Source organism: Gopherus evgoodei, chromosome 2, assembly GCF_007399415.2.
Source record: "Gopherus evgoodei ecotype Sinaloan lineage chromosome 2, rGopEvg1_v1.p, whole genome shotgun sequence".
Lineage (NCBI taxonomy): Eukaryota > Metazoa > Chordata > Testudines > Testudinidae > Gopherus > Gopherus evgoodei.
The window spans coordinates 148,836,158-148,857,520 of record NC_044323.1 but is presented as its reverse complement, the minus strand read 5'-3'; the positions used below and the strand labels follow the sequence as shown (position 1 = coordinate 148,857,520).

General features: G+C 51.1%; 1 protein-coding gene across 14 annotated transcripts in view; it reads right to left on the bottom strand.

Moving 5' to 3' along the window:
- CAMK2B (calcium/calmodulin dependent protein kinase II beta) overlaps positions 1-21,363 on the bottom strand; it is a 144,734-nt gene that overhangs the window by 112,976 nt on the left and 10,395 nt on the right. For all 14 annotated transcript variants that reach the window (XM_030551852.1, XM_030551850.1, XM_030551855.1 and 11 more), the window contains exon 2: positions 14,544-14,638. In XM_030551852.1, coding sequence (XP_030407712.1) covers positions 14,544-14,638 — 95 coding nt within the window. The remainder of the gene's footprint in view (positions 1-14,543; positions 14,639-21,363) is intronic.

Sequence of the window (21,363 nt, the reverse complement as noted above, 5' to 3'; positions counted from 1 at the left end):
AATACTTCATTTTGTCTCCATTGTTCAGGCCTGATTTACGGCACACGGGCCAAACAAAAGCTTCCATTAACTTTGGGTGCCCGGTTTGCGGCGTCTATGGCATCAGAGTATTTAGCATTACTGAGCATGTCATACGTGCCAAGCACAGTCCCCAGTGACTTCAGTTACAGCTGCGAGTGCACTGATCAAGCCCCAGCTGGAGTATTGTGTCCAGTTCTGGGTGCAACACTTGGGGAAAGAGGTGGACAAATTGGAAAGAGTCCAGAGGAGAGCAACAAAAATGATGAAAGGTCTAGAAAACATGACCTAGAATCTCCGAGGGAAAGATTGAAAAAACCTGGGTTTGTTGAGTCTGGAGAAAAGAAGCTCAAGGGTGGACATGATAATGGTCTTCAAGTACATAAAAGGTTGTTACAAGGAGGAGGGAGAAAAATTGTTCTTCTTAACATCTGAGGACGGGACAAGAAGCAATGGGCTTAAACTGCAGCAAGGGAGGTTTAGGCTGGATATTAAGGAAAACTTCCTAACTGTCAGAGTGGTTAAACACTGGAATAAATTGCCTAGGGAGGTTGTGGAGTTTCCACCACTGGAGATTTTTAAGAGCAGGTTGGACAAACAACTGTCAGGGACGGTTTAGATAATACTTTGTCCTGCGTCAGCACAGGGGACTGGACTAGCTGACCGACCTATCAAGGTCCCTTCCAGTCTTACATTTATCTATTTCTATGAAATCAGCCCCCAGGGGTTACATGTTGGGCACCCAGGAAATGAGGGACATTCAGTGGCCACCTGTGACAAGTTGGGGTTTAAGTGACTTGCCCAGCATCGCCTGTGAACTCTGGCAGAGGCTGGGCTGTGAGACACACATTGATCATATGGAGGCAGCAAGAGCTAAGGGAGGGGAGCCCCAAGGCTCCTACCCCACATCAGGGTCTGGCGCAGGAAGCAGAGGATCGGCATGCCCACCTGCAGAGGTGTGAACTGTCCCATTCATCTCACTGGGTGTTCTCCTCCCCATGGTCATAGCACTGTGTGCCCATTGCTGCAACGAGCACGCCCAGTCCCAGCTCAGATCGGGTCCATCATGCCTAGAGCTGCCTGGCAGGAATTTAGGAAGTCCCTCCTGCCACAGATTTGTCCTGCCTGGAACTCTTGCACTGATCTTTCTGGTGTTATTTTCAATTCTCTCCGGTACCTGGCATCACATTCTGGGCACAACACTGCCGAAGAACCCAGGGCAGGACTCAGACAGGAACCCCTTGCCCAAACAACCTCAAATGTGCTCTTACCCCAACCCCTGTCATGGGCCAGTTTACAAGACAATCCCTCGGAGCACACTGAGCGTACAACACTTGGAACAAAAATCAGCTCTGTTCAGCCTCCGTCATGGAAATCACACTACTTACTGCACCTCCATAACACTGCCTGCCTCCTGGGCCAACCTTCCTAACAGAGCATCTTTGCAGCCCGGGTAGGGAGCAGGCCGAGAATAGTAATACATGCACTAGACAGTCTCACAAATCTGACAGTGGTGGGACATGAACTCATAGCTCTTGAGTTAGGCTCAGGGTCTATTGCCAGAAACACCTGCGAGCTGACCACTAATCCATAGGTAAGATAAGGTATAGAGCAGTGGTCCCCAATGTGGTGCCCGTGAGTGCCATGGCACCCGCCAGGGCATCTATGTGCGCCCGTGTACTGTCCGGTGGACGAGCATCTGCCGAAATGCCACCAAGAAGCAGCATCATCCAGAGGCGTCACTGCCAAAATGCAGCTGTTTTCGGCGGCATTTCGGTGGCGACACCTATTAACACCGTTTCTTGGCGGCATTTTGATGGATGCTCGTCCACCGGCCATGGTCCTTGGTGGCTCATCGTTTGGTGCCCACCAGATGAAAAAGGTTGGGGACCACTGGTATAGAGGGTACAGTGGGAGTGTAATATATGAGTATACACATGAAGGATGGTACTGCCTCAGTTCCTCTCCCAAGATAAGGTCAAGCAACCAGTAGGAAGGCTTGAGCAGGAAGGTATAAGAAACACTAAATGCCAAAGAAATGCCTGACCTTGGCCAGTACACAACCTCACTCCCTACCCGTCCCATGGGGTACAAAAGAGGTGGTACCAAACCCCAAGACTCATGAACCTCCAAAACAGAATATGACCATAAATTGTAAGGGGTGGGACCAGGGCCGTGGACTGCAGATATATTTGGGCCTGCTAAGAGGGAGGAGGTGGGAATGGGGACACAGAAAAAAGACTCTGCGACATTAGAGCTATGAATATGGTTACTTGAGCTGATCCCAATAAACATCACATTGCCTGCCCTTCGGACTTCCGGTCTTCTGCTTTCTGTCTGCGTGACAAGAACCAGGGGAAGGGAAAGCCCCTAAAAGAATGGAAAGTTTTGACTGAGCGGTCCTTTGCCCACCCCCCCGCCCCAAGTGCTGTATCTCAGGAACCCTTTGACCCCAGGCCTCAATGGGGCCTAGCAATTTTTAAGACAAGCCGAGTATGCTTGTAGGCTTTAGAGCACTTTGGGGGGAAAATAATCAGCTGTCCAGTGGAAAGCTTGTCTCAGTCAGTACTCTGGAGCTGTTAGCACTCATCCAGAACACACCCAAAAATCGTGTTAAAAGAACATGGAGGTTGAAGAGTCAAGCACTCAGAAGTTAGGAGAGGCCAGAATCCAGGTTGCCTGTGCAATTTCCATTCAGTCCTTGTGTGCGCGAATTGAGATAATCTTGCCATACCTCACAAGGGCAGACCATTGCAGAGACAGGAATAGAACAAAGCCCTCCTGGATCTTTAAACGCAAGAGAACAGCGATCCCTTCCTTGCCACCTTCAGTCGCCGCCACTGTCCAAGCCTGTGTGCTGACCTGGGCCAGGGTTCCTACAGAACAAGTCATGTGCCAGCGCACCACTAAAGAGTTTGTCGTAATGCACATCCAGATGAAGGCTGCACGGGCAAACAATTTCCACAGAATCAAATCTGAGTTTCTAAACTTGGCAGATTTACTGTAGGGTTTTTTTAATTCAATTTCTTAGTTGTTTTTTTTTTTTAAAGCAAAAAAACGACAACCTCAAAACTGCAAAGTTGCCTAGAGACCAAGGCCTGAAGGGGCCAGCAGATCATCCAGGCAGACATCCTGTCTACCACAAAGCCATTCATTTTCACCCAGATTCCTCTATCAAACCCAAAGACTTTAGCTAGATTAAAGCATTTCAGTCTTTAGTAGACTAAACTATGTGCCATAGAGAGAGAACAGGGTGCCACCTCCCAGCACGTGGACTCGTGCTGGCACCCACCCTGCCCAGACCTCACCCAAAGAGATGTCAGCAACTTCTGCATCATCCACCCATCTGAGCTCAAATTCTCTGCCTCTGTGAGCATGCTCAGAGAATCTAAGGTGAGAAGGGACCAGCATGTTGATCTAGTCTGACCTCCTGCACATCACAGACCACAGAAGTTGACCCACCCACTCCTGTAACAGACCCTGAATCTTTGGCTGAGTGACTGAAGTCCTCAACCCATGATTTAAAGACCCCAAGTTACAGAGAATTCACCATTTACCCTAGTGTAAACCTTCAAGTGGCCTGTGTCCCATACTGCAGGAGAAGGCGATTCCCCCCGAAGGGTCTCTCTGCCAGTCTGAGCTGGGGGGAAATTCCTTCCTGACCCCAAACATGGCAATCAGTTCAACCTTGAGCATGTGGGCAGGACCCACCAGCCAGACACTTGGGAAAGAATTATCTGTAGTATCTCAGAGCCCACTCCGGCTAGTGTCCCATCTCTGGCCATTGGGGGTATTTGCTACTGGCAGTTGCAGATCAGCTCCCTGCAATTGTAGGCAGCCCCATCATCTCATCCCTGCCATAAACTTATCAAGCTCAGTCTTGAAGCCAGGTAGGTTTTTTGCCCCCATTGCTCCCCTGGGAGGCTGACCCAGACCTTCACTCCTCAGATGGTTAGAAGATGCTCTGGAGTTCTGTGAGGCTGGAGTACACTCCGTGCAAATAGGACGGGGCTGATTTTAGCTGCAAGCCCGTAACAAGCCCTACTGAGCATAAAGATGGCACTTGGCCGAAGTTTTATAACTCAGCCAAAACTGAGTGGATGTTCATGAGAACTGCAAAAGCCACTTCCCTGACCCACGGACCATCCCTCTGCCGAATTTCAAGCTCCTGCTCCAAAGCCTGGAGGGAACTGACCGTGGGAAAACCTACCTATTTTATCCTGTCCTTATTCCTGGGAACAGTTGAACTATTTTTGCCAAAAATTCAGCTTGAGCCGACACTCGGCATGGAGAAATTTCAGCCTGAATGGTAAAGAGCTAAGCATCTGAAAACAGGGTTTAAATAAGATTAAGTGTCAACCTTGCCTATGGGCATCACAACCAGCTCTGCCTAGAATGGTAGGCTCCCTGAGATTATAAACTGCCAAAGACCGAGGTTCACTAGTGACAAGACGTTTGATGACCCTCATCGCACCAGGACATCCATAGGCACTGACTCTGTGGGTGCTCTGGGGCTGGAGCATCCATTGGGAAAAATTAGCGGGTGCTCCACACTCACCGGCAGCCACGCTCCCTCCGTCCCTGCCCCGCCTTCTCCCCCCGAGTGCGCTGCATCCCTGCTCCTCCCCCTCCCTCCCAGTGCTTCCTGTCCGCCCCCACCTAACAGCTGTTTGGTGGTGCTTAGGGGGAGAAGCTGGGACATGGTGCGTTCAAGGTAGGAGGCGGAGAACAGGCAGGGCAGGGGCGGGGATTTGGGGAAAGGGGGTGGAATGGGGGCAGAAAGAGGGCGGGGCTGGGTGGGAAAAGGCAGGGTGGGGCAGGGACTTTAGGGAAGGGGTGAGGTGTGGGGGCACCCACCAGGCAGAGGGGAAGTTGGTGCCTAGGAGGACATCACTGGAATGGTCAGAATGGCCTGCACAGGATGGACCCAAGCCGGGAGGAGAATATTCCATTTTGGGGGGTCTAAGGGCATTATCAAAGCCACATGAACATGTGTGAAAGGCTGAAAGGCAACACAGGCATCTTGGCGGTGAGATGTGGCTCCCCAGGGGAAGGAGGGAGAACTCTGTCCCTTGAGACAACAAAAATCTAGAGCTTGTCCCCTAGGGAATAATCCTAGCCTGGACCCAGGGAAACCAGGGATGGAACCAGCCAGCCAGCCAACTTTAGCTTAAAGGCATTAATGCTACTTGACTCCACCACCTTGTCTGGAAGTGGATAGTACTCGCTTTAATGCCCTCCTCAAACGCTTCATACGAGCACTGTGTCCGGATTACAATAACCCACCTACCCCCACCCCCAGTCCCAAGCCCAGGGCAGCACGACCTCTCACGGATTGCCAGGTTTAGCTTCATAACAACCCTGATCTTGTTCAAACACGTCAATCGTGTCACCTCATAATCATCCTCTCCCAGGCCTCCATAAGCCCAGTCTCATCAATCTCTCCTTCGACCTAAACCCCTCTAATCCGGTTAGCAACTTGGTCACCCCCTAGCCCCCGGAACTTCCCTCCAATGAAACTGTATCTTCCTTCAAACCGGGCAGCTGGAATGAGACATTGGCCTCCCACTGGGTTTTCTCTCTGCCGCTGCCACCTGGGCAGAGAATTTTAAATGCTGGACACTACGATGCACCTGGACTCTTCCCTCCCCAGTGCCATTTAAACTCCCCTTAAAGAGCAAAGTGCATCACTTTAAACAGACATGCTCCATTCCGGTTTACCTCTGAGCCAAGGCACCTAATCAAAATCATCATGTGAACAGCTGCATCTGTCAGAGTCTTGGCCACGCCCCACACCCAGCCCCTTCCCCTTTGGGTATTGTCTACAAACTTTATGACCTTGCATGAGGGAGTAGCTGCCATGAAGAACACACTCACTGACCCAAACCCAGACCCTAGTCACGCCTGTATCAGCCCTCTGAACACGGCCAAATGACTCCATATTCACTGCAGAGGGACACGGAGCCCAACTTGGGTCAGTTAAGTCCACACGTTTCGTTCTCTTTCCTGACTGTTATCACATGAAATAATACGATCAGAGGTGGCTGACCAGGTTTGCCCGTCTCAGACTGGGCTGCCTCGCCCCTCTGACTGGGGCCACTGAAAGAATACATCCTAGAACATCCACAAATCTCCCCTCAAAGAGTTTCTGAGTACAGACATCAGAGCTCCAGATCTGCCATTTTCAGCTGCTGTTTAGACATAGGGTCTGACTGGGGTGGTTATGTCTACTAGCAATAAAAGGCCAGTGACGCTGTCTCAGAGCCTGGGTCAATTGACCCTACTCAGAATGGAGCCTGGGTTGCAAGAGTGCTGTCCCCCCTCTTGAGTTTCAGAGCTGGGGCTCGTCTCCATGGATACTGACCGGGGCTCTGAGACTTGGTGCCACGAATGTAGATGCATGAGTATTCCTCAAACCCTGGATGCTTCTCCCACCGTCTTCTGGCCCAGCTGCTCGCAGGGTCCTGGGCCCCTCTGGCTTCTCAAAGCCAAAAGCCTTTAGAGCAGCAGCTGCCGTTGGACCCATCATCCTTTCCCGCCCTGCTCCTAGTATCTGATAGTGCTTTTTCTGGCATCCACCTCTGCAAACTCCCCCTGAGATTCCCCCTGGGCTCTTCTCGGCTCATAGATCAGCCCCAGTCATAAAGGATCTGCTGGCCAACCTTGGGCCTCAGACCTGTCCGAGCAACCTTGTGGCATGAACGGGGTCCTGCAATTAGCCATCAACTCTGGGGAAGATTTAGGGCTCAGATTACAGTTCAGAGACTCATAGATGTGGAGGCCAGATGGGACCATGATCTCCTGTCTAATCCAGGCCAGAGAACCTTCCCCAGCGATTCCTGCATCTAGCCCAGAACTCAGTCAAAAAAGTGAACAGAATGTTGGGCATCATTAAGAAAGGGATAGATAATAAGACAGAAAATATCATATTGCCTCTATATAAATCCATGGTACATCCACATCTGGAATACTGCATGCAGATGTGGTCGCCCCATCTCAAAAAAGATATATTGGAATTGGAAAAGGTTCAGAAAAGGGCAACAACAATTATTAGGGATATGGAACGGCTTCCGTATGAGGAGAGATTGATAAGACTGGGACTTTTCAGTTTGAAAAAGAGACAACTAAGGGAGAAAATGATTGAGGTCTATAAAATCATGACTGGTGTGGAGAAAGTAAACAAGGAAGTGTTATTTACTCCTCATAACACAAGAACTAGGGGTCACCAAATGAAATCAATAGGCAGGAGGTTTAAAACAAACAAAAGGAAGTATTTCTTCACACAACGCACAGTCAGTCTGTGGAACTCCCTGCCAGAGGATGTTGTGAAGGCCAAGACTATAACAGGGTTCAAAAAAGCACTAGATAAGTTCATGAAGGATGGGTCCATCAATGGCTATTAGCCAGGATGGGCAGGGATGGTGTCCCTATTCTCTGTTTGCCAGAAGCTGGGAATGGGCGACAGGGGATGGATCAGTTGATTCCATGTTCTGTTCATTCCCTCTGGGGCACCTGCCATTGGCCACTGTTGGAAGATAGGATACTGGGCTAGATGGACTTCTAGTCTGACCCAGTATGGGCGTTCTTATGTTCCCCTGGCTGAGCTAGAGCCTATATTTTAGAAAGAGACACCAACTCGTAACTGACAGACTCCAAGGATGGAGAATCCACCATATCTCTTGGTAAGTCAGTTACCCTCCCTGTTGAAAGTTTGCACATTATTTCTAGTCTGAAGATTTCAGCTTCACCTTCCAGCCACTGGATCTTGTTCTGGCTTGGTCTGCTAGACTGAAAAGCCAACTAGTATCACCCCCACGTAGGTACTTCTAAAGTGTGATTAAGTCACTTCTCCGTCTTCTCTTGGATCATCTAGACTGAGCTGCTTTCGTCTCTTGCCCAGGGCTGCATTACCTCTCCTAGCTACGGCCTCAGATAGGCAGCTCACTTTCAACTGGTTATCTGCCAGGCCCCCCCGTCCTCCTCGGAGTCACTGCTTTCCAGGAGCCAGCCCAGAATCTTGTAAATGTGACCCACATTCTTCATTTCTAGATGCAGGGCCTTGCATTTGGCTGAATTCAAATGCCAGTTGTCCAAGTGAGCTCAACCTTCTGTGCGAGCCAGATCACTCCATCCAGCCGACCTGCCATCATCTTTTACCACTCCGCCAATTTTTGTGTCATGCTTTTATAGTTCCTCCCAGATCAGCGTGTGACAAAGGGAGAATTTTCTGTAATATTTTTATTAAGCCGATGTATGCCTCAGTTTCCCTGTATTGTGCATGGCTAGCCAACGGGCCCAAAAAGGGCTGTTTGGTCTCTGGGCAGGCTAAGAGACCTAAGTGTGAATGTCACCTAGCTGTCTGACCCTGAATGAGTCATTAAAAACAGGACTAGCCAAGAAAGGCATAGGCACCAACTCCACGGTGGGAAAAAAAGAGTGGGTTCTCAGCACCCACCAGCTACCCCATGGATCCGCTCCTCCCTCTCCCCACCCAGTGCCTCCTGCGTGCCATGAGTCGGTAGGATTGCCAACTTTCTAATGGCACAAAACCAAACACCCCTGTCCTGCCCCTTCCCTGAGGCCCCACCCCTTCTCCAAGGCCACGGCCCTCGCTCGGTCCTTCCCCCTCCCTCTGTCACTCGCTATCTCCCACCCTCACTCATTTTCACCAGGTTGGGGGGTGAGGGCTCCGCCTGGGGGTTCAGGCTCTGGGGTAGGACTGGGGATGAGGGGATTTGGGGTGCAGGAGAGGGCTCCGAGCTGGTGCAGGGGGTTGGGGTGTGTGGGGTGCAGGCTCTGGGAGGGTGTTTGGGCACGGGAAGGGACTTCGGGCTGGGGCAGGGGCGCAGGAGAGGGTTTGGGGGACGGAGTCCCGGCAGCATTTACCACAGATCCCAGGAAGTGGCCGACAGGCCCTTGCAGCCTCTAGGCACATGGGCAGCCAGGGAGGCTTCAGGCGCTGCCCTTGCACCCACAGGTGCCGCCCCCGCAGCTCCCATTGGTCATGGTTCCCAGCCAATGGGAAGCTGCGGAGCCATCCCTCGCGGGGGGAGGCAGCGCACGGAGCCTCCCTGACCGCCCATGTGCCATGGGATCGCAGGGACCCGGCAGCCGCTTCTGGGAGCTGCGTGGAGCTAGAGCAGGCAAGGAGCCTGGCTTAGCCCTGGGCCCCCCCTGTGCCGCCGACTGGACTTTTAACTGCCTACTGGAGCCACCAGGGTCCCTTTTCTAGTGGGCTTTCTGGTTGAAAACCAGACAACTGGCAATCCTAGAGTTTGGGGGAAGGGGTGGAGTGGGGACAGGGCCTGAGGCGGAGCAGGGGGCGAGCACCCTCTGGGAAATGGGGAAGTCGGCACAGGGACCCCAGATCAATGGAGAACCTGAGAAGACAGCGGCAAATCCAATCACGAGAACATTGACACCTCGCCACCAGGGGCCTGGAGGGAGGTGGATTTCTCCGTCTCTCCGCAGGGAAGTTGAGCGACATCCGCCTGCTCAGAACAAAGGACTGAGAGATGCAAGCCATGAGCGTTGGCTGCTGGAAGGAGTCAGGGCTTTCCTGGGAACTGACCAAGGAGGGCAGAGACGCAGAGTTTGAAGAAGGGGGTTCACCACAGCTGGTCTGGGCTCTGGTCTGACCAGAATGGTCTCTGCTCTAAGTAACTTTCAAGTCTCTGTGCTAACGTACGGACTTCCTGCTCTGCATTCCAGGTGATTAATAAACCTGCCTGCTTGGGCAAGGCGGTTTGAGTGTCACTGCAAATGCTGGGTGAGGCACATTAATCCCTGAAAAGCGAACAAGTCTCCACCAGGAGTACCTCAGTTGGACTCGCTGAGCAGAGCTCATGGTGTCACGCTGGAGTGCTGGAGCCCCGGCAGTTCAAATGAAAGCGGCCACGTGGCTTATCCTGGCCAGGAAGAGTGAGACCCCTTGGGGACCTGGCATGCTGAAGGGGTTCCTTCTAGTGACTGTTCAAAAGCTGGGGCGTAGCACTGACCCTGTGAATCCATGACCCAGACACTGACTAATCCTGCGCTGGGAACCAGCAAGACTCCACCACAACCTCCCTGTGAGCCCCCCTAGAAATGTCCCCAGTGGATGACTCCCCATTTACAACTAGATTTTCTTATCTATCAGTTTTTAATCCATTTAATATGTGCTACACTGACTGTACCATGCTGATAGCAGACCTAGCTACACGCAAGGAGCACCGGGAACTTGCTAATGCTAAAGGAGAACAATGCCCTAATGTTCATCAACACGTTGGCCTTGCTGAGCTACCGCCTGTGTGTTAAGTTACAAGATGTGCCCATTGTGTGTGGTGTTCTGTCCTGCTCTGGTGATAAGCCTGCGACAGCCTTATTTAAGAGACTGAAATCTTTCAGCTCAGGCAATAGCTGTATATATGAAGATCCCTGGCTCTCAGGTTCGGTCCTCACTGCTGCCAACCCACCCAGGAGCGTTGGTGGAAACACGACTCGGGGGGTTCCCCCATTTCTTCCTTCTAAAAGAACAGGAAATCGGCTGCAACGATGCTCGAATGCATTCAACAGTTCACTGTTCAAAAGACAGGAGATGCATCATCCTAACAATGCCCGCTATTATTCTTAGTTATTCTTTGGCTTGCAGTTGTGACTAGGAGTCCCAGCCCTGGTCCCTATTGTGCCAGGTGCTGTATAGCCACAAAGCAAAAGGCCACTGCCTTTGAATAGGCGATTCTATTCTCTTACCCGTGGAATTTCAGGAGATCACATCGTTCCAGGTTGGCTACTAAGGGACAAGGGAGGCAGATTTAAGCTGCAATCTTCACTTGTACTTTCCTCGACTTGAGCGTTAACTATGCAACTTTACCATCACATTCCCCTAGTGTTTATTCATTGCCTGCAGAATAGCTCTCCTTGGGGAGCTGGTTAACCACAGAGCCCTAGAGTGATTTGGATACAACTAGGTGGCCAGGTTTTCCCTAGAGCTGGTCATTAACCCAACAACTGGTAGTTTGGTTTTTTTTAAAGAAGCCCCCTTTTTAAACCAAGATTTGTGGAAAAAGAGACAATTTACATAGGACCCACACAAAACATTTGTTCATGGTTGTGCCCAGAGGGGGGCGCATAACTGTTGATAGTGGGGGCAGGGTACATATTTTGAACCAACTCCCCGCAAGAAAAAAAGGAAATAAAAATACGAATATAAACCCTGGCAGAAATCTGGGGGTGGCACATGAACACACAGACCCCCCTCCACTTGTTGCACCTCTCGTACTGGGTCTAACCATCCGACCCCACTACTGGAGCTGGGCCACTAGCCTGGGGACAGGACCATCATCAAAAGCATTAAAGCCACATGAATTTCAGGCTCCTAAAAGAAAAGAAAGGCTAACCCAGTGGGTAGGATGGGGGCCTAGCAGTTGGAAGACCAGGGGTTGATTCCCTGCTCTGCCACAGACTTCCTGAGTGACCTTAGACAAGTCACTTAGTCTCTCCATGTTAAGATAAATGAGGTGCTGAGAGATGCTGGGGGTGGGGAGGGGCAGAGAGCTGGGAAGAGGCGAGCGACGCTTACCCAGACAATGTGCCCACGAGAGAGGCTGTGAGTTCTCCAGCTTCCAGGCAGGCGTTACACACACCGGAGCGTGCAGAACCCTAGGACAGATGTTTTCTAAGAGCCCGTGAACTCCAACAGCTTCACAACACAGAGCCAGCGGGGCCTGTCCCTAAAGGCAGATGGATGGGCCTGATCCTGAGCAGCATGGCCCTGGCCCCCTTCAATTCCCATTCGCTTCCTGGAGAGGCCCAGCATTGCTCAGGATCGAGCCCCCAGCAGTGAGTATGGTACAAAAGGGAGCACAGCTGGGCCAGTACTTTTCCAGGTCCCCTTTGCTATTATTAGGGATATTTATCACTCAGCACGGCCCCTTCTCTCCTACCAGCTCCGTCCTCCAGCTGCTGGAGTCGGCCCTGGGGTCACACGCTTTGGTTGTTATCTCACCGCCGGTAGCCACGGAGATGACTGTGAGGTTGCAGACACTGTAGGGATGCGTCTCCCTCCGGAGGAGAGGGAAGATGGTTGAGAATTAACAGGCTCAGTGAGCAGAGGCAGGCGAGCCAAGCCAGAGGGGAACAGGCTCGTGGCCAGTAAGGGATCGTAGGTACTTTTCCTGTGCCCATCACCATGGTATATGGGCACCTCACAGTCTTCAGTGCATTTTTTCTCAGACACCCCTGGGAGTTACCTCCATTGTACAAATGGGTAGCGAGGAACAGAGAGCCTAAGTCACCCAGAATCTGTGCCCCCCCTACTTCTGCCCCCGCCTCGTGACACCTTTGAGGAATTAGTGCAGTTTCTGTTAAGAACAAAAAAACAGCCATACTGGGTCAGACTCAGGGTCCATCCAGCCCAGTATCCCGTCTACCGACAGTGGCCAATGCCAGGTGCCCCAGAGGGAATGAACCTAACAGATAATGATGAAGTGATCTCTCTTCTGCCATCCATCTCCACCCTCTGACAAACAGAAGCTAGGGACACCCTTCCTTATCCATCCTGGCTAATAGCTTAACCTCCAGGAATTTATCCAATTCTCTTTTAAACCCTGTTATAGTCCCAGCCTTCACAGCCTCCTCAGGCAAGAAGTTCCACAAGTTGACTGTGCACTGTGTGAAGAAGAACCTCCTTTTATTTGTTTTAAACCTGCTGCCTGTTAATTTCATTTGGTGGCCCCTAGTTCTTTTATTATGGGAACAAGTAAATAACTTTTTCTTATTCACTTTCTCCACATCACTCATGATTTTATATACCTCTATCATATCCCCCCTTAGTCTCCTCTTTTCCAATCTGAAAAGAACTAGCCTCTTTAGTCTCTCCTCATATGGAACCCATTCCAAACCCCTAATCATTTTAGTTGCCCTTCTCTGAACCATTTCTAATGCCAGTATATCTTTTATGAGATGAGGAGACCACATCTGTACACAGTATTCAAGATGTGGGCGTACCATGGATTTACATAATGGCAATAAGATATTCTCTGTCTTATTCTCTATTCCTTTTTGAATGATTCTTAACATCCTGTTTGCTTTTTTGACTGTTGCTGCACACTGCATGGACGTCTTCAGAGAACTATCCACAATGACACCAAGATTTTTCCCGATTCTTTGTAGCTAAATTAGCCCCCATCATATTGTATGTATAGTTGGGGTTATTTTTTCCAATGTGCATTACTTTACATTTATCCACATTACGTTTCATTTGCCATTTTGTTGCCCAATCACTTAGTTTTGTGAGATCTTTTTGAAGTTCTTCACAGTCTGCTTTGGTCTTAACTATCTTGAGCAGTTTAGTATCATCTGCAAACTTTGCCACCTCACTGTTTACCCCTTTCTCCAGATCATTTACGAATAAGTTGAATAGGATTGGTCCTAGGACTGACCCTTGGGGAACACCACTAGTTACCCCTCTCCATTCTGAGAATTTACCATTTATTCCTACCCTTTGTTCCCTGTCTTTTAACCAGTTCTCAATCCATGAAAGGACCTTCCCTCTTATCCCGTGACAACTTAATTTACGTAAGAGCCTTTGGTGAGGAATCTTGTCAAAGGCTTTCTGGAAATCTAAGCACACTATGTCCACTGGACCCCATTGTCCCCATGTTTGTTAACCTCTTCAAAGAGCTTTAATAGATTAGTAAGACATGACTTCCCTTTTGAGAAACCATGTTGACTTTTGCCCAATAATTTGTTTTTCTATGTGTCTGACAATTTTATTCTTTACTATAGTTTCAACTAATTTGCCCGGTACCGATGTTAGACTTACCGGTCTGTAATTGCCAGGATCACCTCCAACGCCCTTTTTAAATATTGACATTACATTAGCTATCTTCCAGGCATTGGGTACAGAAGCCGATTTAAAGGACAGGTTACAAACCTTAGTTAATAGTTCTGCAACTTCACATTAAAAGACTGTCGTGAAACTTCATATGTCAATCTAGCAAAGCAAAACAGACCTGCAGAATTCATATCCTCCCTTCTCCTACAACTCAGTCATAGACCTGTGGGCACATGCCAAACGGGGCAGATCCATTGGGAGACAGCAAGCGCGGAGACGGTGGTCAGTCAGGAAAGTCCACAGTTACCACATACCGACTGGAGTTATTTCATGTCTATTACAGGTGATTTTCAATTTACTGCTGGGTAACTGTTTTGGCAAATGCTGACTCTTTAAAGGCAACCACTGAAATGGCTCGATCCGGCTCCCAACGAAATTGGTGGGTGTGATAGTGTCACCACATAGGAGAATAGACACACACACACACATACACATACACACAACCCTGGGTCCGGGGCAAATGCAGGAAGTCAGACAAAATGATCATCATGTCACCTGCCCTTAAAGCCCACACCCCTGGCGGCACACACAAATGGCTAGCAAAGGATCCTTCCTTCCCCTCTGCTGTCATGGAGATGAGAAGGGGAGGCCAGCAGATTTCCCAGTTGGCACAGCCATGGAAGGGAAACAAGCCAAGTGCTGAGCATACCTCTTGCAGAGAGCTTCTTGGTGTTGATAATCTTGGCTGCGTACTCATGGCCGGTGCAGAGTTTGACGCAGCGTCGCACGACCGAGAAAGCCCCCCTACAGAGAGGAAAAGAGAGAAAGAAAAAAAAAAAACTAACTTCCCAAACTTCGCACCAGGATTGCTCAGCAGCAGCCCCCCGGGCCAGTTTGGAGAGGCCCTTAGGCTGCTGATTATTGCATTGGCTTAATATTTCAGTGTAACCAGCACAAGACATGGGGACACCTGGTATCAGCTCCAACTTGGCACCTGCCGGAGGATATAAGGCTGCAGTGTGGGCAGGAACCAGGGAAGAAAGGCCTACAGGCTTCACAGGGCACGTTTGGGGGGGTATTCTCACTATATGGGGGTGACCCAGGGACTGCTTGCTGTTCAGTGCCAAGGGCTCCCTCCAGAGGGGGCGGAGCCTCTCCCATTGAGAGGGAGGAGCTAGTCCACAATGCATTGCAAAAAATGAATATTAGCATATCACCCCCAAACACCCATCAATCCTGGTCCCAAGCCAAGGCCATCAGTGCCCCATAATGCAGCTCGGCAGGACTCACCCCACACACACTTACTCCCAAACGCCCCAGCAGCCCTACCCCCTTTTGGGACAACCAGCAATTAGCTGCTGCTGTACAACACACACCAGCGGGGCCTGCCCCAAAGAGCAGACAGGCGTGGGGACGGAAGGGCAGCAGGCACCGAGCAGCCCTCAGACAGGAAGGCAGGAATTCGGAGCTCTGGGTTTTGGCATCTGGGGTAAAAATTTTCTAAAGCAACCTCAGTGACTGAGACACCCTTTGCCCTGTTTTCAAAAGTGACTTTGGACCAGACTGTCCAAGATACTTAGGTGCCTGAACACGCAGGGAGCGCCTAGTAGGACAGTCAGACGCATCTAAGCAGGTCAGGCACCCTGTCTCCCATGGGATTTAGGCACCTAACCTGCTTAGGCACTTTTGTATCTCACTAGGTGCCTTTCTGCGTCTTTGATGATCAGGCCCCCTAGCACTCAGCTGCCTCTGCCTCCTGGACAGCCAATGGGAATAGGGCTCATAAGGGTAGGTCCACACTGCAATGAAAAACCCAGGCCAGCTGACTCAGGAGGATGTTTAATTGCAGGGTAGATGTTTAGGGGCCCTTCCCCCTTGCAGAGTCTTACAGCCCACGCTGCAGTGAGACAGCCCCTTAGCCCAAGGCAGCTGGCCCAGGCCAGCTGTGGGTTTTTAACTGCAGTGGAGACGTATCCTAAATGTCTACATCATTTCTGAAAATAAGAGTTAGGCTCCCGGGTCACTTCATTGCTTTGAAAATTTTACCCTTTGACTCTTGAAAATTTTATCCATGGGGTGTATTTTTCACCAAAGAAACCTGTATCCATCTTAGGCCCTGCCAGACTCACTCCTGCTGGATGCTTCCGTTCCTAGGGCAGTTCCATGTTTCTTTAGCTACACTTCCAAAATGCTTTAAAACGACGTTTCCCTCCCCTGTTACAATTCCCCAGTCAGGAAACAGAATTCCCTGAACATGGGGAAAACCAGGTGTTAGGAGACCCCTCTGACCCGGCCCTTCTCCCACTGCCTGCCTGGGATTTTGTCAACTCGCTCCCCAGCAGCTTATCTGGAGACCGTGCCCCCCTCAGTAGGATAAAGGACAAAAGAAGCTGAAATTCCAAACGTGCTAATGCGGGGATTTTGCAGGATTGTTCTGAATCAGGAAAAGCAGCTTCCACGGATGGAGGTGGTGTTTACTTGTTAAAGCCTAGTTAGCAGCATCCAAAGGTGGGCAGGGCAGGCCAGGTCCGGTCCAGCCAAAGAGGGGCTAGAAAGTGCTGTCAGCAAGTGGCAGCAGGTGGATTTGCTCCTGGCAATTCAGGCAGATAGCCAGAGTTGCTACGCAGACTGCAGCCTCTCTGAGGCTCTCTAAAAGCCAATGCTGATCACCGCAGCACTAAGCATTCTCCAGGTGCCCAAGCCAGAGCTTGAAAGGGAAAGCATTGGCATCCCTAGCTCCTGGATTTCTTGCTCTGCATTGTGATCAGCTGGGAGGTCTCCTTCAGAAAAGCCAGTGGCTCTGGGTGGGCATTAAAGACCTTGGAGCCCTAGCTGAATTTGCCCCTTCACCACAGTCATTGCTGTGCAACCAGCTGCTGTCCTCCACCCCAGAGGTGGCTGCATTGCCAGGAGGTAACTTGCATGAGGGAAGCACCACTAATAAATTAATCATGGCTCCAAACATCACGTGCTGTTGGCTTCATGTTGCCACAGTCTGGCAAGGGAAGACTAGCCAGCCCTGATCCTGCCATGGAAAAGGGTGGCTGCTTCCCCCCCTGCCCAGGAGATCCTCACCAACAGTCTTGGACACTTCAATTATCAACACCCCCCCAGGAGTTATTTTTATCTATGCTTCCACTCCCAAGCCACTAGCACAATACCTGTGCAGGGCCTCTACCTACAGCATCCTTCAAAGCACAGCCCTTTCTCCCAGGAGCACTCTTACCCTTCTGCAATTCCATTCCATTCCATTCCATTCCCTCCCCTCCCCTCCACTCTGCTGGCCTTCTCTCTCTGCCACTTCCTTCCTGTGCTTTTTAACCACCTCTCCCAGCTGATGGGACAGCCACCTCCTTAGCCAGCCAGCCTACACTCTGATTAGGTAATTAAGTACTCTCCATTCCTCCCTCAAGTCTTCTCTAGGGGAAACTAATCAGAGCTTAAGTGACCGGAGTGCTGGGACAGCTGTTAGCTCTCAGCACTCTGTCACACTCCACATCATCTTGCCCAACCCAGCTGCTCCCCAGAGACGGCTGCGTCTTCAAGAGCTGCAGCTCCCCAGAATGATGAGCTTCATCATCAGAGATTCACGAGTGCCTATCTGGGGGAACAGGGGCTGGGGAAGGGTTGCAGTTCGCACCTAGCAGGGCTGAGCTCTGCCCAAAGGGGGCAGGACACAGACTCGCAAGGTGTCTGTGGCTTTGAGCACAGTCACTCTAGCCCGCCCAGGAGCAGGGTAACTGATGGCTTTTCTGGTTAGCTGGAAGTTCAGAGAAAAAAATCAGTTTTGGTCAACCCAAAAACAAAGCGAGCAAGGGGGAGGGATAGCTCAGTGGTTTGAGCATTGGCCTGCTAACCTCAGGGTTGTGAGCTCAATCCTTGAGGGCCCCACTTAGGGATCTGGGGCAAAAATTGGTCCTGCTAGCGAAGGCAGGGGGCTCGACTCAATGGCCTTTTAAGATCCCTTCCAGTTCTAGGAGATTGGTACATCTCCTATTATTATTATTATTATAAGATTTGCCAGAATTTCCAGTGACAAGTCAAAAAAATATTAATAATTTCAGGATGAACAGAACATTTTGTTTCAATTTCAAGGTCTCTTCAGCCCATTTTTTGAAAACTAAAATGAAAGGCCATTTCCCAGCAAAAAATCATTTCCAGTGGAACTGCTCACCCCTGCCTCCCCCAGGGGTCTTGGCCCAGTTTAGATCAGCCCTGGGCAGAGACCTGTAGGGAGGGCAGGGTGACAATTTTCAATGGAAACTTCTGCAGCTGCTGCCTGGGCAGAAAAGCAAAGGGCACCCAGGGTTCCTGGGGCAAAGGGAATGGATTCAGACCCCCCCCCCATGCTCCTTGCCACCCCATTACGCATCTGGCTATCCTGGCTGGGGGATGAAATGACTAGCTGGGGGCTCAGAACCACAGAGCGAAGCCAAGCATCCCGTTCTCCCTGCATGCACCCATTAAACACCCTCCCTTTCCTCTCTTATTTATAGTCTGGATTGCAGCAGTGTCAACAGCACCCAACATGGGCCAGGACCGCTCTGCGCTAGGCGCTGCACGAACAGTGACTGCAGAGAGAACTCCCAGCAGAAACCCATCTCAGCAAACCTGGGCACCTTCTGCAGGGGGGAGCATGAGAGTTGGAGTCATCCTCCCCACCCCCCATCTCTCCCTGCCAAGTCTCTTCTGGGCCTACATCTCAGTTACTTTCCCCTGTGTCTTCCCTACAGGGAGCAACGCCTCACAGAACAGGGGCCTCAGTTGCCAAGAAGAGGCACACACCCAGCCCCTCCAACACACAGCCGAGGGGAGGAGCCTCTCCCAGCATAGAGGGCGGAGCCTCTCCCATTGAGAGGGAGGAGCTAGTCCACAATGCCTTGCAAAAAAAATTATATTAGCATATCACCCTCAAACACCCATCAATCCTGGTCCCAAGCCAAGGCCATCAGCGCCCCATAATACAGCTGGGCAGGACTCACCCCACACACACTTACTCCCACACACCCCAGCAGCCCCACCTCCTTTCAGGACAACCAGCAATTAGCTGCTGCTGTGCTCGGTGCTGTACAACACCAACAGAGCAGACAGGTCTGGGGACGGAAGCGCAGCAGGCACCAAGCAGCCCTCAGACAGGAAGGCAGGAGCCATTCCCGCCATGCACGGCACAGGATCCCCCACTCCCACACACACACAGCCGAGGGAAAGCCAGGCCACGCTGCGTGAGGTCCCATGGAATGATTTCCACCACGCATGGCACGGGATCCCCCCCCCCCCACACACACACACAGCCGAGGGGAAGCCAGGCCGCGCTGTGTGAGGTCCCGTGGAGTGATTCCCGCCACGCATGGCACGGGATCCCCCTCCCACACACACACACAGCCGAGGGGAAGCCAGGCCGCGCTGCGTGAGGTCCCTTGGAGAGATTCCCGCCACGCATGGCACGGGATCCCCACACGAGGCTTTCAGCTTGAGAGCGTTTCTAATGATCTTCTGCCCCCGGCTCCTCCTTTCTTAGCAGTGCTGAGCAGAAAGTCTCTGGCCAGACCTGGCAGTGGCATATTCCACTCGTAGTGTCGGCAGGCGCGGTCGGGCAAACGGGGCCATCCTACTCCGCTCAAACGCCTTCAAAAGAAGGAGGCAGCAAGCGGCACCTTCAAAGAGCAGCCAACAGAAAGGCAATCTGCAGAGAGCAGCTCCAGGCCTTCCCCTGCGACCAGCAGGGGGCAGGCAAAGCAGACCAGATCACCTAACAGAGGTGGGGCCAGGGGGATTCCCAGATGGGGATGTGGAATCTGGCCCGATGCCAGCGCATGTCCAGACACCCCAGGATATCAACAGCTACACTCAGCCAGGGGCTGCAGGGAGCAGCTTGATCTCACAGCCCTGTATTTCCCGCTGGGGCTTTGTTCCCCAAGCCATGTGCAGGGTGGGTGATTTTTGACCCTGATCAGCGAGATTTTCTGCTCCAAACCTCTGGACTTAGAAGCCACCAAGGGGTTGGCTGGAAGAGAAGAACAGCCTGAGAAAGGCCATTGGCTGATTTCCTGAGGCCCTGACCTCGGGGAGGTCACATGGGCAAAGCAACCCTCCAGGCCATGGGACAAGCAGACTCTGGACTGTGGGAGCCCTTGGGAGTTTAGCTGCCCTCTTTGAGCAGGGACTAGGTCTTTGCTCTGTGTTCATAGAGCACCTGCCACATGTGGTCCTGGTCCCACCCATCTGGCTCTGAGGTGCTACAAATACATAATGAGCAGCGGGATCTATCTGAGCACCTTGCAAGGGATTTGTTCCCTGGAGCCCAGCATCATACATCTCCATTGTACAGGTGGAGAACTGATGGCCAGAGACATCCACTCAAGGTCACACAGGAAGTCTGTAGCAGAGCAGGGACAGGATCATGGTCTAATCACTGAGCCGTCCTTCCTCAAGCCTCGTATCTGTGCTGGGCCCTTGGCTCCTTGGGGTCAGAGAGAGGAGAGGGGACTTAAGAACGGCCATAAAGGGTCAGACCAAAGGTCCATCCAGCCCAGTATCCTGTCTTCTGACAGTGGCCAGTGCCAGGTGCCCCAGAGGGGATGAACAGAACAGTGACCCATCTCCTGTCACTCATTCCCAGCTTCTGGCAAACAGAGGCTAGGTATACCATCCCTGCCCAGCCTGGCTAATAGCCATTGATGGACTTATCCTCCATGAGCTTATCTAGTGCTTTTTAGAACCCTGTTATAGTCTCGGCCTTCACAATATCCTCTTGCAAGGATTTCCACTTGTTGACTGTGCGCTGTGTGAAGAAATACTTCCTTATGTTTGTTTTAAATCTGCTGCCCATTAATTTAATTGGGTGACCCCTAGTTCTTGTGTCATGAAAAGGAGTAAATAACATGTCCTTATCTACTTTCTCTACACCAGTCATGACTTTATAGACCTCTATCACATCTCTCCTTAGCCATCTCTTTTTCAGGCTGAAAAGTCCCAGTCTTATTAATCTCTCCTCACACAGAAGCCATTCCATACCCCTAATCATTTTTGTTGCCCTTTTCTGAACCTTTTCCAAGATATCTTTTTTGAGATGGGGTGGACCATATCTGCACGTAGTATTCCAGATGTGAGTGTACCATGGATTTACTCAGAGGCAATATGATATTTTCTGTCCTATTATCTATCCCTTTCTTAATGATTCCCAACATTCTGTTAGGGAAGATATCTGCTAGGTGGCCGGTCCCTTCCCCAGGGGCTCAGGCCAGGCCAGAACGAATCCCTAAAGAAGCAACCCACTTCAGTACCATGGAGAGAACACGTTCAGTTTCCATCTGTATGGGGCAGAACAAGCTGCCCTGGTATCATGGCATGATCCCAAAGGTGCCAGCAGCTGTGTCCCTATGTGTCTGAACTGTTGGGAGTTAACAGGGGGATTATGACAGAGTCTAGATGCACCGGTATCAAGACTCGGGGCCCCTCTATGCCACATGCCTCCCAGGTATCACCTTCAGTAACTCCTCTTCTTCCTCCTGCCCCGGCAGGTGTCTGCA